The following is a 16,887-nucleotide window of genomic DNA, read 5'->3' as shown; positions in this document are numbered from 1 at the left end:
ATCTTTAGTTTTAAGTTACGCAGTAACATAAACACATTAACGAGTACTCCAGCTCCACTAAAAGAGGCCCTTTAAATCCTACACACTGGACCTTTAAAAAGTCAGGCGGCGACTGCGTTTAGCTGATAACATCTGGCCGGCAGTTGTGGTTTCAGCTGGTAAAAAAAGATTTGACGGTCATCAGCTCCAAAACGACGAGGCCGCTTATGTTTGTTTTTCCTGCTTTGGTAATCACGGACGCATTGATTTTACAAATTACTGGGGATTTCTAACGGTGTCTTTCCCCTCCCGTTATCTGCGTAAACTGCGAGGCTGCCGTGCGAGAGCAGGAAGCTCGACGGGTGAGGCTGCTAATTTACAAAACACCCAAACAGATAAAACAAAATCCAAATGAAAAGGAGTGAAAATAACTACCTCGGGCGGAGGTAATAGGTTTTGGAAAATATAATCAGGTCTTGGTCAGTCGAAGATTGAATACGACATGCGGGGAAACAGGCCTTGACTTTTTTTTTTTTTTTTTTTTTTCCTTCCTCCCTCCCTCAAAGGCTTTTATGGAAATGAGGCAGCTGTCCTTGACAATGCATACGGATGAGACTCCGCATGCTGCTCTCGGGAAGTCAAATCTGCGATAACTCGCTGCGGCATCGGACCAGTCGGGAGAAATCGCAGCTGATGCTCTTCACACCGCCTCTATCAATCACTTCCGAAAACATACCTACTCTATAAACTCTGTTACGTTGGTGGCTGGGAGGGAGGTGAAAGGGGGGTGGCGGGGGTGTCAGTATCAGCGCTGATGTAAATGATCCGGTGCGGCGGCGATGAGTAAACAACATCAATTAACGTCCTGCTCTACTTGTCCTCAATATTTACCTCCTAATCTCCAAATCCAGTTCATTTTGCAGAGAGCAAATACAGTCGGTGAAATCTTAAGCATCTTCCTCTTCCTCCTCCTCCTCTTCCTCCTCGGAGAAAAACAAAAGTTGTTTCTCAATCGACAAACATTTTAATCAAAAAACGCTTAATGGGGATCTCAGGATCTCATGATGCACAAGGCTCCACTGAAGCCCCGTGCAAAATTTACCCACTTTCAGAGACTACGGCGAAACGTAAGAAGATGCTGAGTGTCTGCAATGAAGTTTTGCGCAGGTAGAAATTATTTTCTGCTGTGCTCTTTAAATTCATCTCATTCAATATAAATAGACTCCCGAACTTCGTTGCAAAACACCCGCCGTGCAGAATTGAACTTCACTGAAACGCTTAAATCCGTTCGGGTCAATAAATTATAAATCGGTCCGCAGATTAAGCCGAAGAAGACAGATGTTGTGTTTCCAAATGACAAACTCCCGTCGGCGCGCGAAACAAATGGTGCTCTCACGTGTCAAGGACACGGGTCCTGACGTTCATCACCCGCCAACACACCTGAGGCTTTAATCGTCTTACCCAAAGATCAAGGTGTTTTCGTGCCCTCTGTTTAACACTGGTTCTTCTGTCCGGCAGCAGTAGCGGAAGAGAAACACTTCAGTGACGCGTTCAGGAAACGTCTGCAGCTTCCTCAGACACCTTAATTTGAAAGCTCTTGACGCCCCGTGGCCCCGCCCCCCCTTTCCTCCACGGCGCCGAGACGGGCGACCGCTTGGGGTGGAAAGCGTCCAGCGTTTCACATTTTCTTTTGCGGAGCGTTTTGAGTGCATCACCCGGACGCCCGTAGCGCACCCGCGTTGTTTCTGTGCTTCCGACGGTGTGAAGGCACCTTGTCTCTCTGTCGATCCGAAGTCGCGTCACGTTCTTCGTTTTACAGAACGGGAAGTGATGTCGGTCGCCGCCGGAGGAGCGGGGCAGCGGGGTCGCAACACTTTCAGTGGCGTTTTTTTTTTTTTTACCTGCAGCGTCGGGAGCATTTTTCCCTCGCGCCCGTCCGAGGTCCGAGGTGGAGTTTTAGGGCGCCGAGCTGCAGAAAGGCAACAGACGCTCCGGCGAGCCGTCGCCGCGGGACATCATTTCAGCCGCTTGACCGCGGACAAGCGCACGAGCTCAACAAGGCTACCGCCTCTTCTTAAGGGCGAGATTTGCTGTCATCATTTGATAGTACATTGGCCTCGTGTGGCACCGCCATAGACAAAATAAAAAAACGTGTTCCTAACCCCGCGCGACTGCGCTCATCCTCGTATTTCAGTTACCGGTTTCTGACTTATAAAAAAAAGCAGTTTTAATTACAACTGAGAAATTCTAATTGTATTAGTTCGAGGGAGATAACAGGAAATGAGGGATTCTCCTCACACAGGCCTGAACACACACTCCCCCCCCTCCCTGACTCCCAGGGAGTCAAAGCTGTCGGCGTCACAGAGTGATACGCACATGGTGCCCTTTTGCCTTTTACGCTGTTACCACCCGGGTCGAAGGAGGAGGTCACGTGACGTGCGATGCACGTGGATGAAGAGAGTGACAGTCGCAAAGGAGATAAAGGAGGAAGTGAGGAGTGGCTGGATTAAAACAAACAGGAGTTTCACCAGGGAGACGGGTGGGAAAGCAAATGTCAACGTGGGTGGAAGGGGGTTACTTGCATGATGTATTTAACTTAAATAACGTAAGTAAATGAACTCGCGCGACGTATATGGTGTTATGTAGGCGATAGTAGTCATTTTGACCCCATTCCTGATCTTTTTCTAACCCCAATCACGTGGTTTTTGGGACACCATATTGAACACACCTTGCGTGTCGTCTGTCGGAGAGGTCATAATGGCATCTTAATCCAGAGACGTGGCATCTCCCAGAAATGCCATTCTTACGGTTCTTCGATCATTTTCAAATGTCTTATTTTTCGGGGATGTTGGAAATCTCTAAATGATTCAGTCATTCTTTATTCTTTTGTTCACTCCTTTATCTATCTTTTTTTTTTCTGTATTGTACATTTGTGTTTATCTATTAAAAAAAAAAGATGACTAAACTCATTCACATATCAAAAGAAGTTCAGAAGAAGTTGTTGGGATACCCAGGGGTCATCTCTGCCCCCGTCGCTAAAAACTACTATATTCATATAACAATAAAAAAAAACATCTTTGTCTGGTTGTCTTATGTGTATGCATGCGAAGGAGTCGGTGGCTACATGTTTTGCATCGACAGCCACAATTCTTGCCGAAGTTGCACAAGCCGCATCCTAAACATCGCGACGAGGCTCGTTACGTTTCACTGAAGTCAAAATAAAAACCCAGCCGCAGACAGAAAGTTCAGAAAGGATACGTGAACTCCTTCAGAGACGTTGTAGAAAGCCTGAGAGGTGTGCTTTTTTCGGTTTGACGGAGCTGCGGTCTGATGTCCGTCCCCGTCCCCGTCTCAGCCGCCTTCCTCCTTGACTTTCTAAACTTCTCCCTCGAGTCTTTGTTATCTTCTGATCATATTCCGCAGCGTGTCAGCGGAACCCAAAAGCCACGCAGCTGTTGCCATTATTTATGGCAAGTCACGCACTCGTCTCTCCGGGCAAGGGCTTACTCACCGTGTGACATTGTCTGTCACTTTTGCCATGGTTCCTGTCGAACACCCTCTCGTCAGCGCCTTGCCTCTGGTCCGGTTCTGGTATTTTGAACGCGAGCGCAGCTGCAGAGCCCTACGTTTAATCCGTTCCACCCGCTGAAGTCGTCACCTGGCCGGCTGTCGTCTCGTCCTGAACGGCTCACGCCAACTAACAGCAATTTAGCCGCGATTGTATTTTAAGATCCACACTAAGCTGGAGGAGAGAGAAAAAAAACAACTCATCGGGGACTCTTGAAGGAGTTTTGTGAAACAGCAGTACAGCCTTTTATTACTTTAATGGATTTTATAGCAGGTTTGAAAATGTCAATAGCTTTCACCTTTTTAAAACTGGCTTTGTTTTCCTGTGTTACGCTTTGGCCCTCTGACGTTAACAGTTAACGGCTCAACTGGCAAGAAACGTTTATATCCGAGTCAGAGGAAGGAGATGGCGGTCGTGGTGACCCCGTGATTGTCACCGTTCAAAACCAGGCGGCAACCAGCAGTGACGTCACCCGTTGGTTTGTGAACGGCCGTTATGGAGCCTCGAGTTTGGTTTTTGGCCGGCAAAATAACTCGTGAAAAAAATTGTATTGACGGTTGAAAGGGAGCCATGGAGCCTCTAGTGGCATTCGGTGGTATTGCAGATTAAGACACTTCCACATCGGCCTAATTTTTCAGACCCCGAAGCTGCCTTCACTTTTATATACAGTCAATGGTTGAAACACACAATCAGAACAAACACAAAAGAGGACTGCTGAGGAATCTTTTTGAAGACTAAAGACACCATTTGACCAAATATTTATCACGATTACTATTAATCTAAATCCATTTCCATGCCGACGTTAAGCTGGATTCACCATGAGCCAACAAGTATTTCTCAGGAAATGGACAATTTGATGAATTAACTTTAAATAAAATAAATAATAACCTAATTTTTTTTTTTCGAAAATGACGTCCAAAGTAAAAGAATGAGGTTTTTTTTTTTGCTTTATAAACGGACTTGATTAAACTCTACAGCATTGTGTGCAGTAAAACAAAAAGAGAAAGCTCCGATAAGATGAATGGAAGAAAGCAGACGGGGATGGAGCACGGAGCCGGCACAGATTTCCAGGGTGAAAGCGAGCAGATTTCCAAAATTGTCCCTGTAGATGCAGCTATTTATGTGGAGAAATGAACCATTACTGTATCTAATTTGTGGCAAATTGATCCTGGAGACTCGCGCTGTCATCTATCCTCCTGCTTGTGTGTTTAGGCTCCGATTTATTCTTCGTCATAGGGGACTAGAGCTGGGAGGACAAATGTGTCAGATCGCTGCCTCTCTGAGGCCCCTGTCACAGAAGAGCTATGACGGCGGAGAATCCAGCCGAGGAAGGATTCACTCATGTTTTTGGCATCAGAAAGCTCTGCAGGCGGACATCGGCGAGGAAGCCAACCTTCAGGTGAAGCTTGGATATAATAAAGTGACTCATTCCTCATCTAATTTATAAGATCATCAGTTGAGTAATAGAAATGACACAGCAATGAGTGCATAATTACACATCAGTGGATATGGAATAAAAATATAAAATCGTCACGTACAAAAGAAAATGGCAATTTAATGTCTGAAATTTATGGTTGATTTTTTTTTGTCGGTAGGGGGCAGCACATACGAGGCTGAACAGACCAGACATCTTCCACTCATGACACACGTAGTTCTTGATTGTTCCTCATGTCAAACCAAATTAAATGTGCAGCCTCCGACTGCAGGAAGGACTGTCCTGAATGCTTTTTGAGTTTCCAGGGATTAAAGGGGTCGTCCGCCTCATTATCCAGCTGCTGATGTGTCTGCACAATACAATTTCACCACCTCTAAATTTGCAGAACAAGCAATATGTGTACAGACAAATTAAAGGAAAAGCATCGGTGCGGAAAACGTAATGAATGCAGATGCTTCCAAAGGCAACTCCCAGTTTGATGAGGGTGAAATTCCACCAGCAACATCATCAAATAGGTGAATCATTTTTTTCTTATTTTTTTTGGAAGAATGGCGTTCGTCCTTCCAGCTGAGTAAATTTAGAGGTGATGGGTGCAGAGGGGAGGCGGTTCAAAGATCGCGATGTGTATTTTAGAGATCTTCATAAATGTTAAAAGCGAAACAAACATTGATAAAGAACGCGGTTAACAAGCGAATCCACGAGTTCACCCCGTTAGAACAGCACGTATCTGCTGAGCAGTCACAGGGTTGTAAATCTAACCTGCTTTCCATTCAGAAGTCCACGTTTTGGTGTTTTTTTTCTAGTCATTTTAGCATTCCACAAACCCACACAGAAAACAAGAAGAGGCCTTAAGTTCAGAGGCCTTTGGCGAACAGCTCTGCGCTTGCAGAGTGCAGTGTGGATGAATCTCGAATCACTGATTAAAACATTAGTGTAAAGTAGAAAGAGAATTTTGTTTAAAGGAAGCCTGAGGCAGAATTAATGTTTAATGGCTGCAGCTATGAAACCTGCAGAGTGCCACAAATATCAAAATAATTACTGAATAAAGACACCTGCAACTAATTAAAACCTCCACGGCCATAATTACATCTCACTGCTCCCACCATCATGACTACCAATGCTGATATCAACACCACCACTACACTAACAGTACCATTTATTTTGTTTACAAAGTCACATAAAGATCAGACTGTGAGGTCAAACAGCGGCTGTTTTGAATAAATAATCAATGACATTATCAATGGCTACGTGAAAGTTGTGCGTTTGTGTTCATTAACTGATATTACATTATCTCCATCTACTGGTAGAAACCAGATGATGCAGGAGTCTGAGAATGCTGTCAATCAAATCACACGCCATCCAGTGTACAGTAAAAATGATCTGTCGTGTTCCTAAACGGTAAGATATTAAACCAATTCTAGGAGTATTGATCACTTCGTGACAGAAGGATTATATACATTTTTAGTGCTGAAGAGTACATTCAAGCACTTAAGTGTGATTTTGTGGTGTGAACTTTATTCCAGAGGCAAATATTGTTAATTTCCCTTCACCTAATTGATCTGACAGATGCAGGTAGTTATTTTTGCAGATTATTTTCATTCCTAAACATACAGTCTGCCTCTAAAACAGTAAAACAATGAAATGTCTTCTCATCATTTTAAGCTGTAATAGAGTTATTTTCTTTAAATGGGGCATTCCAACCTTTCTTTGTCTTGTTTCAAGATACAGTTACAAGTTCCTGCAATGTGTCGAAAAGTTTCGAATGTCGCCACTTTTAGGACACAATTATAGACGGAAATATCTATGGCAACAACAATACTAGTAATGTTAATTATTTTATGTCACTTTTTACAAGTTTACAAAGTTCCTGACGAATAAATATAATCCGTATATAAATAAAAATATATGATACAGAATACAAAAATAAATTAAATCTATAACAAAGAAACAATAGCAAGAATCCAAAAGAGCAAATTCATAAAAAAAAAAGTCTTTGAATGCATCATCAATAATAAACCAGTAAGACTATTCATTCTTATGACATTGGCTATGGTAGCTTTTGGGTTATAACGAAATGATTGGAAAATTAAATTATGAATGCAACACTGTCACACGTGACTCTTTCATTTAAGTAATTACTTAACGAACTTCTCCCATCACTTAATTATACTGAGAAATTGTGACAGACAGACAGACAGACAGACAGACAGCAGCTCTCTTGCGGGCCTCGCGAGGCAGCTTAGAGGGGGGCGGAGCTTCCGGCGCACTTTGAAGAGTGCCTGACATTAAAGTAGTTTTTTTTTTTTTTTGGGGGGGGGGGGAGAGAGAGGATGGCAGCGCGGCGGGCATCTCTCTGTCCGCTGGAGCCGCGAAGTCGTAGATGAAAACCGGACGACGGAAAAAGAGCCACCGGTCAGCGGCTCGTCGGAAGTCATGCGCCGGCCGTGCGTCTGTCTGCTCGGCGCGCTGGTTTTGGTCTTGGTTTTCTCCGAGAATGGGGAAGCGAGCGGAGAGTTCGGCCCGACGGCGGGACGCCCCCTGCATATCGATGACGGCAACTTCTCAGACCGGGACCGCACGAAACAAGCGGCCATTCAGCAGCAGCAGCAGCAGCAGCAACAACAAGTGCTCGAGCCGCTGCCAGGTTTGTATAAAGTTCAGGAGAAGCTTAAACTTAGCAGGATTAGTTTTTTTAGGTTAGTCCAGAACACGAACATAAATGAAACTGTAAACAAAACATGATATAGATCAACGTTTTCGTTTGACATTTCTCTTTATTTCATCACAAAAAAACAACAACAAAAAAAAAAGGGTCTGTTTGTGACAGATTATAGACTAAGATGTCCGCCTCTAGTCGACCATCTGTGAGGATTTGCTCCCAAATCTACTGATCTGTCGATGACTAATGTCTGATGTGGGAGTCTGCTGCTGCTGCTGCTGCATGAGTAACGCTTTCTCCATCTGTCTCCTTATTTTTCTACTGCGTCCATTTATCATTCTGGGTGCACGTTATTTACAATATGATGACAATCCGTCAACATTTTAAAAAGGGCTTTGGTAGTTTGCCTGATTCATTTTTGTGTGCGTGCGTGTTAAATGTATTTGTCTGCTTTGGGCCTTGGCATCAGCTCACACTCTGCATTGTGATTTTATGCAAATCATCTGTTTACACTTATAGCAGCCTGATTGTTCCTTTTAACTTCAATTTGTCTCCTGCTGGCTCTTTTTTTTTTTTTTTTTTCAAATTCATGAAATTTGAAGTGAGAATATTCCCTCCCCTCCCTCCCTCCCACCCTCCCTCTATAAAGCGTCTTGTGTCTGTGCTGCTCACGCTTCGCAACAAACATTGCTCACGCTCTTCACGGCAATCTCTCCCCTCCCAGAGAAACTGAAAGAGGGATTTGTGACCCTTTATCAACCGATTCATGACTAATTCATACTGAAGTGGGAGTGCATTACCATCCCGCCATCCGTCACATGATCCTTTCAGTCTGTGTTGTCCACTACAGCACTTGGAAATGTAGCCTTGAGCGTGCTTTTTTTTTTTTTTTTTATCTCTGTTCCCTCACTTCAGGGCACTTGGGAGGAGGTGTGGGAGGGGGGAGGGGGGGGAAGACTGCCCACTTTCTACTTTAAAAAAACCCAACAAGGATTCAAAAAGAAAAGCAGATGGTCACTTCTCCCCCTGCTGAGATTAACACCCTGAAAATCTCATTATATAGGGCACGACAATAAAGATTTCATCATGTGGCACCAGGGAAGATTGTAATAATTTGACATGAGGACGGGAGGACGGGGGGGGGGGGGGGTTGTTAGGGCATCAGCCCTCTCATGTCACCCCGCCAGCTCAACCACAACATTTCACTTCGGTTTGATAGTGCTGACTCGTGCTTGGGGATGATTTGGCCCACATATCACACAGCACTTGTGGTTTTTTTTTTTTTTGTTTTGTTTTTTTCTCCATCAGTGGAATGTATGGCCTAATTCCAACAAACACACACACACACGGTGGTGGTGGTGGTGGTGGTGTGTGTGTGTGTGGGGGGGGCACTACAGATAAATCCCTGTTGGACCATCTGTTTGTGCTGCCTGGTGGTCTCGAAAAACTGACCAGTCAACATGTTTGTGTTATTTATTTATTTTTATTTTTTTTTACATTGTGATATTTATCATCTTCGGATAAATGACATCAGCAAAAGCAAATTCCAGTGATTTTGGCCACACCGTGTCCGCTCCAGTTTCCCCCGTTACACCATTCGGACGCGCGTTGTCTTCGTTTGTGGGGCAAGAAGCTTTGTAATGTCTCGTTTCTCACGCTTTGAACAGGTCGAACGTGCCTCCCGTCGACGGGACAAAAGGTTCGCCGGCTCAGTAGCGGTGCGTTCGCTTCACCGGACGCCGGTGCCGTCACGGGCCCCGGTGACAACGGTGTTCAAGCCACGTCACGCGCGGCGCGAGATCCGTTTCTCATCCGCGCCCGGACGGCCCGTTTCAACCCGCTTCATAAACCTCTTTGTTCCGTGGTTCAGTTCGCCAAACGGGGAGATTATAGTAATCTGGCGCGAAACACCTCCATTTCAGATTTAGCGAGCCCCCCCCCCTCCCTTCCCCCTCTCTGTTGTGTTTGGCCACACACATGCATGCCCCCCCCCCCCCCCCCCCCCCCCCCCCAAAAACAAGCATCCTCATGTCCATCTGCACTGGTGTAAGTATCCCAGTAGGCTGCCACTAAAACAGCCAAATGTACATGTTTGTTTCACATTGCGGCGGAAAAACCCCCCCCAAAAAAACCAGAGGCCCTCGCAGGCGTTTGTTGTTAGGGGCGATGATGTGACTCGATCTGGCTACCCGGCTTCGGCACTTCGCCGAAATATTGCGGAAGCCTTAACGGCATAAAACGAGGCTCCGCGAGCTGTTCAGCAAACCTTCGGCGGACGTTTTAGCAGCAGGTTTACGAGCAATCGGAGCGGAAAGCAATTTCGGCCTCTGCTTCTGTCTCGTGGTTTTTTTTTTTTTTTTTTCCCCCGTCGCCGTTAAGAGAAAAGACGCTTACGGTGTTGTGAATGGTAAGACTGCCGTCATAGCGATACTGCAACACTTGAGTCGCTAATAATAATAATAAAAAAAAAAGTGCAATAAGGGGCCTTTTCATGGCCTCCCAGCACAAAAATAACTAAAGAGTTGTTGATGATGATGAGCCGCTTGCTGAGATTTATGGCTCCCCCAACTCACTTTCCCAGCCCGGGCTTCGTAGAAGAAAAGTTACAGCTGGGCAAAAGTGCAATACCACCGAGGGCCTCTAGGGGGTCGGCTCTAAAAAAAAAAAGGCTCTGGTCATCACAGTGTTGTTGGCTGAAGTCGCTCCTTCTCATTCGTTTTCTGGTGGTTCATCTGCAAATGATACCGTCACTAATCACGTATTAAAAGTGGTATGTTTGGAGGGGGGGGGGGAACGCACCGCCACATCTGGGCGGCCGCCGTTCGTTCGCGGAGGCTGCGACGGATTACGGGGGCGTCCTTTTCATTGTCGCGCAACGCTTCGCCTCTTAAAGAAGTAAAGTCTCGTTGTCACGAACTTGTCATCGGCTGCCGGTGCTCGGTGTGAAAGTGGCTAATTGAGTCAGGTCTCGCATTGTAAGTATTAAGCCCCGAATAGGATTCTCTAGAGGCTCCCTGAAAACGTGTAATGCTTAGCGCTCCCTCGTGACGACCGCATGATTGGAAAAATATGCACTGTGCTTAGCTGTCTGCGTGCTGAAGTTGCACAACGTTGTTGTTGTTGTTGTTGCTGTTGTTGTTGTTGTTGTTGCAGTACTAATTGCCCAATTTGACCGTTCGTATTCCTGTCCCTCTATTTATAATCTTCTGGGATTAAATTGACTGATATCCCTGAGGGGGTTCTACCAACTCGTTTCCCTGTCGTGTTGTCATCTAAGGTCCCGCCTGGGGTTAATTGCAACTGCAGCCACCTCTTATTTTGTTCAAGTATAATAGCACGTGGTAGCGTTGCATAAAGAGAACCGGGGGGGAGGGGGGTTTGGCAGAAAAACCTTACGATACCTCGACGAAATCCAACCCGGAGCTGAAAAATGTCACATTTTGTTGAGTGGAGGATGTCTTTCATATTGTAAAGTATTCTGATGTTTCCATCGTCCCTCCCCCCTCCTCTTCCTCTCCCCCTCCAAAGGCCCTTCCTTCGACCTGAAAGTCCAGGTGAGCGACGCGCTGAGTCGTCAGTACCTGAGCCAGGCGGTGGTGGAGGTCTACGTCAACTACACCGGGACCAACGCAGCTGTCACCGGGGAGGACGGCGGGGCTTCGCTTCGTGTCCCTTACCAGCCCGGGCTGCCGATCGCGGTCGTGGCCAGCAAGGAGGGCTACGTCAGCTCACCGCTGCCTTATAAAACCGACAAAATGCCCAGTAAGTTCGGTCTACGTACTGAAAGAGGACAATCCGAGGCACCGCTGACTTTCACGATCTTTGAAAACTTTTTGCTGAGCTCCCGAATGGCTCAAAAGCCTTCTCTTTTTTTTTTTTTTTTTTTCTTCCACCCGATTATGTCGCGAAATCGCTCGACTTTATTGCGATTGCTTCTTTCTCTTGTTTGGTCGGTTCAGAAAACCTGTTGCTCCGTGACCACGCCTGGTCAGCTTTAACTCTGTAAATGTAAGCGTTTCACTCGGTGAGAAATTACTGCGTAACTGCAATTTCTATTCATAGTTGGGGTTTTATTCCTCTTTCTGGTCACCTCGAATAATATCATGTAAAAAAAAAAAAAAAAACATCAAGGAAATGATCGCGATTTGTATACATTTCTAAACTTTCCGGGCGTCGAGACCAAATGTCGCTCCACCTTTCTAAATTCGGCACCTAATGAAGTGGCAGCACCCAGTAAAATCGATTTGTGATCATTTTCCAACCCACAACGAGAGTGTACGTCTCCGTTGCTCATTTACCACCTGCACCGGGATACGTTTCTTTCCAAGTACGACGGCGGCACCGAAGTAAATCTCCCATCCTGAGCTATTGTTGTAGTGAATGGTAGGTAAGCTCCTTTCAGAGAGGCGAATTTGCCTTTTTTTTTTATTTGCGTCTGCTTGAATATTAAAGAGCTGAGGAAACAGAATGCCACACTGCCATCTAGTGGGGAAAAAAAAACAGTAGCTAATTCTGGCTTCTTTGCCCCTTTTTTCTTCTATCTTCGCTGTAGTATTTTCATCAGTGATTGTGTCACTGCTCCGTCTGAATCAAGGCAACATCTGGCTCTTTGAAGATTCGGTCCTGATCACTGGAAAAACATCTGGTATGTACTCGTTAAAGTGCCTTTTTTCTTTTTTTCTTCTTCTTCTTTCTCTTGTCTTGCGCACACTCTCTCTGTGTCTCTTTTCGATTATCGGTCTTATCAGTCCATTTAAGGAAACGCATTATGTTTGACAAAGAAATTGATTGTTTGTTTATTTTCTATTCGTAGATGCGTCATCGCAGCCCGTCATCCGGTTTCCCAAGAGCCTGCTGAACCTGACCCACGGCAGCGATGTCACATCGGTTAAAGCCTACCTGACTATTCCCAAACTGACGTCACAGCAGGACGGCTTTCTAAAGACACGAGGCATCATGAGCAGTAAATCAGGTAGATATATTTAACTTGTAAAGATATTACGCAAACTTCTACTTGCAAAACCCTTAATTATAAGTCAGTGTTTTTCTGAAATGGAAAGTGGTTTGACTTTTTGTCTGGAAAGTGGACTCTCGGCACAATAGAAACATTTATATTTCCTCACCGTTAGCTCTACTCTTGTCCTTAATTTATGCGATAATGTACATTTTTATTGCGCATGTGGCGGCGTATGATTTGAATATTTTGTCTCCGTTTATTTAGTCTCTGATAGTTGTAACGACAAAAGCCACAGAGACGGACACCAAATCAAACAAATGCAAATGAGTGGGCTGAAAGCAAAGTAGCAATTTTCACCCTTTTGAAAATGATGGCGTCAGGATATTTTGAAAAATGCAACAATTACTTTGAACTTAAATCAACACGGACCGACTGTCAGAAACCACTTTAACTACATAATCCAAGCAAAAACTCAATACTGTCAATCAAACCGCAGCACCTGTACCACTAGAAACCGTTTAAATAAAGTCGTTTTACGCAAGAATTTCATTTAAGAAATAGATGACATGGACTAAAATGACTTTCTAACTCTCTTCTCTTCATTTTTTTTTTTGGTATTATATTTTGAAGGGTATGTGAGTGTGGAGCTAAGCCCGGTGGCGGCCGTCAGTGTGCAGCTTTTCTCCGGAGACACGGAGTTACATGTGAGTGGGCCCGTGCAGATCAGCCTCAGTGTTCCTGACAGCTGCGGACTTCAGACGTCAGATGTGGTTCCAGCGTGGTTCTTTAACCGGACCACCGGTGAGTGGAAGGCAGAACCCCCAAATCCCACTTTCTCTTGACGCGTCATTTGGCATGAGCAACGGAAAAGGAGCTGGTGGTTTACTGTTGAGTCAGCGTTGCGGCATTAAAGTGAGGGCTGAAACTTGCACCTGGGAAAATAACAGTCACCTGCGCGGCACACCTTTTTTTTTTTTTTTTTCTTTTCCAATAATTACGATAAAGATGCGTGACGTAACTTCATATCTGAAGGGAAGACTACAAGCTAAATTTAGTTCTGCCGTCCGTTCGGAAGTGTTTTTGTCGTCGTTTTTTTTTTTTTTAACAAACGTGGTTGTTTTTGTTTTCCTCAGGTGGCTGGATGAGAAAAGGACTTGGAAAGGTGATGTCGGTCGACGGAAAACTCCTGTGGACGTTCACAGCTCCTCACCTTGGATACTGGATTGCGGCACCTCTGTCATCCACCAGAGGCACGTGTTCACCATGGAAATGTTAAAAAAAAAAAAAAGAAGCAGCTGCGTATAGAATAGTTTACCGTCTTTTGCCTGTCGAGCCGTAACATGCTGACACAACGGCAATTAATGAAAATATTTTACATGCAAATTACTGGAATGAATGATATGCTTTGATTTTGCGATGGCTTGTGTAAACTTCCTGCGTAATGAAGTTCTGTTTTGTGGCGATTGCATTTTTATAACCGCGAAAGCAAATGGAAAAAAGATCAACGACTGTGAGGGAACATAATTTGTAACCAGCTATCATAATCCATTCAAATTGGTATTGAATTAGCAAAATATTTATTACATTTTTAGATACAAAATGCGCGTTGACTTTTATTGCACGTTTCTCTGCGATTTATTTTCTTTGTCCTTTTTCTTCAAGGTTTCTTTGGGTTTGCCGTCGCCGTTGACTTCCTCTTACGCCATTCGTCTCTCCTGATGGTGTTCTGTGGAGGAGCGCTTGTTATTGTCATCTGTCTTCTGGTTGGGGTATTATATTATTGCAGGTAAACAAAACACTTCTCGTATCATAATAGTCTACATACTCCATAAGTGATCCCAGAGTTGAGAATAACACCTGAAGAGAAACTTTTATATCCCAAAATAGATGTTCAACCGTTTGGTTAACAATGTCGCAGTTGGCCGTCACTAAAGGTTGTTAGTTATTGAAAGGAATGAAGCTCTGAGAATATTTGACATATCAAATACAGCGTTGCTCTTAAAAGTTCATGTCGTGCCTCTGCAGCGTAACCCCGTTAGTCATCTGTACATGTAAGTATTTAGCATATTTTCCGTGTCTATCATCACCTCCTTAAAGCTTCCAAGCTGACATCGTGACATATTCGTGGACGTGTTGCTGGAGAAGTTTTAGAGGTTTTGTTGTGACATATTTTGGGGGGGTGAACTGAAGTTGACTGGAGCAGATCTCTTGAGAAAGTTACACATTTTTTTAGACTCAATGTTCAAGCCTACAGGGAACAATCCAGTATTTGATCATTTTCTGTTGTGTAAAAAAAAAAAAAAAAAAGGAAAGTACATTAAGTCCTCACTGATTTCAAAAGTAAACCTTCAAATTGATGTGCTATTAAAGGCGTACCGATGGTTCTGTCTGAGGTAAATCTTTTGTTTTGTCCACAGAAGCGTCCGAGGTGAAAATAAAGCAAGGAAGAGGCGACGAGTGATGAAAAAAGACCAAACCACCTCCACGTGTGATAATGAGGTCTTTGAGGTTTTGACAGGGAATGCGTTTCATCCACACGACGGACCGAACCAATCATTCACAGAAAGGGATGCCAATCAACACAACGCCTCTTATATTACTATGCACGGTGATAATATAATAGCCAACCCCAGCGCCGCGGCCATCGCGCTGGAGTGTGACGACCTGGATCTTAACACCGACCTGAACGACCTCGAGACGTCGGAACAAATCCGAGTCCCGCCGTCTCTGACCGACAGTTTGTTTTTCTACAACCGGCCCGTCGCCATTCTTCACGCCCCGGCGTTCTTCCATTTGGGGGAGCGACCGGAGCCGACCGAGTGGAGCAGGTCGGCCACCCTGCCCCGCGCCGGGGCTTCGAACGGCGCCGACACCGAGCCGCTGAGCGAAGAGGGCTTCGCTCAGACAAAAGGTCCGTTCGCCACCCAGAACCCGGCGGGCGAAACCGAGGGCCGGCTCGGGGTGTCGGAGGGTTCTCGGGCGGCAACCTCCACCGGCACATCCAGGGGTCCCTTCCCGGAGTCGCTGTCGGTGCCGGGGACGTTGAATAAAATCGGGAACCGCAGACTGATGCACGCCCTGAAGGGACTGTCCACGATCCCCTCGCCCCAGCCTCCTCCTCGGGCCTGGTTCGTATCCCTGGAGGGGAAACCGGCGGCCGAGATCCACTACGCCGTGTCGGAGCAGCAGAGGAGGCGCAGGCCGGTCGAGAGCCGAGAAACCAGTTTAGACTCGGGGGTGGACATGAGCGAACTGAACCAGACGTCCGTCAGGAGGACCGTGACGCTGGAGCGCAACGCTACCTTTGTGAAAAGCACAACCGGCGGTAAACAAGCACCTCTGCAGTAAAAAAAAAAAAAAAAAAAAAAAACTCCTGCAACCCCATTTTCCTCAGTTCTCTACGTTAACAACACCAGTTTTATCCGTGACAAGTGACTTATTTTACCTTCCTGGTCAAATCTACAATCCAAGATGGACTTTCTTACCATCCGATTTCACACAATCTACATTTCCCATTTCGCGCGCGTAGAAACGATCACACAAGAAGAGCACGTGACGTCGGTGGTCACTCGTCGTAGCTTCGTTACCGACCGTTTCGTCTCTTCTCTTCTTCACCTGAATTCTATCATGTTTCGTCAACAGTGTCTCATTAAAATGTGATATTGTTTATTTGTTTACAACCTTACACATTTGCAACTTACAAAGTCAGCAGTGTGATTGATTGCAAGGCCACAATAGTAACCAATCTTTCACCTTCGTGCACTCACAGGCTAACTTGTAACAGCTGAATGTTTGTTATTTCCCAATTCCCATTTTATTCTTTTTCATTTTGTGCATATGCATTTGTGCATTAATTGTCTATGAACTGTATAAGTTGTCCATAATTTAATATAAAAACTGATCTGAATAACATTTTAGTCTATTTGTTCATTGTAAGTACAAGTGCGGTCGATTCATGTGCTTCTATTTTAATGCAGAAAAAAAGTTGTTATTCTAATTTTATTTTAATTCGTGTTTTATTTTCTTTATTTTAAAGTTTGGACTGCTGCGCGACTGAGTCATTACAATAACATCTCCCTTTATTTTGTGAATTTTAACAAATCCAACAATCAACTGATCAATTGAGGAAACAATCAGCAGATTAATCCATAAAAGAATCATTAGTTACATTTCTAGATTAAATGGTAAATAACCTCAACCTACTACAACAATAAAATGCTGCTTCATGCTTCAGTAATAATAATCTAATAATACAGGAATGTAGGGAAATATTTCTGCTGGGACGGCCT

The 16,887-nt window shown here is 44.8% G+C and overlaps 1 protein-coding gene across 1 annotated transcript; it reads left to right on the top strand.

The window, feature by feature from the left end:
- The first annotated feature begins 7,310 nt into the window (after positions 1-7,310).
- Positions 7,311-16,510, top strand: LOC138621072 (protein FAM171B-like). Its single transcript, XM_069698845.1, has 8 exons — positions 7,311-7,626; positions 11,170-11,403; positions 12,194-12,286; positions 12,455-12,613; positions 13,229-13,399; positions 13,732-13,848; positions 14,261-14,384; positions 15,016-16,510. The coding sequence occupies exons 1-8, from the start codon at positions 7,416-7,418 to the stop codon at positions 15,944-15,946; spliced, it is 2,040 nt and encodes a 679-aa protein (XP_069554946.1). The 5' UTR covers positions 7,311-7,415; the 3' UTR covers positions 15,947-16,510.
- Positions 16,511-16,887: the final 377 nt, after the last annotated feature.

Source organism: Brachyistius frenatus, unplaced genomic scaffold, assembly GCF_029030835.1.
Source record: "Brachyistius frenatus isolate BFR_SWC_R1_liver_20210118 unplaced genomic scaffold, ASM2903083v1 Contig_28, whole genome shotgun sequence".
NCBI classification, from domain to species: Eukaryota; Metazoa; Chordata; class Actinopteri; family Embiotocidae; genus Brachyistius; species Brachyistius frenatus.
Note: the sequence above shows the minus strand (reverse complement) of the source record. Positions and strands in the feature narration are given on the sequence as shown.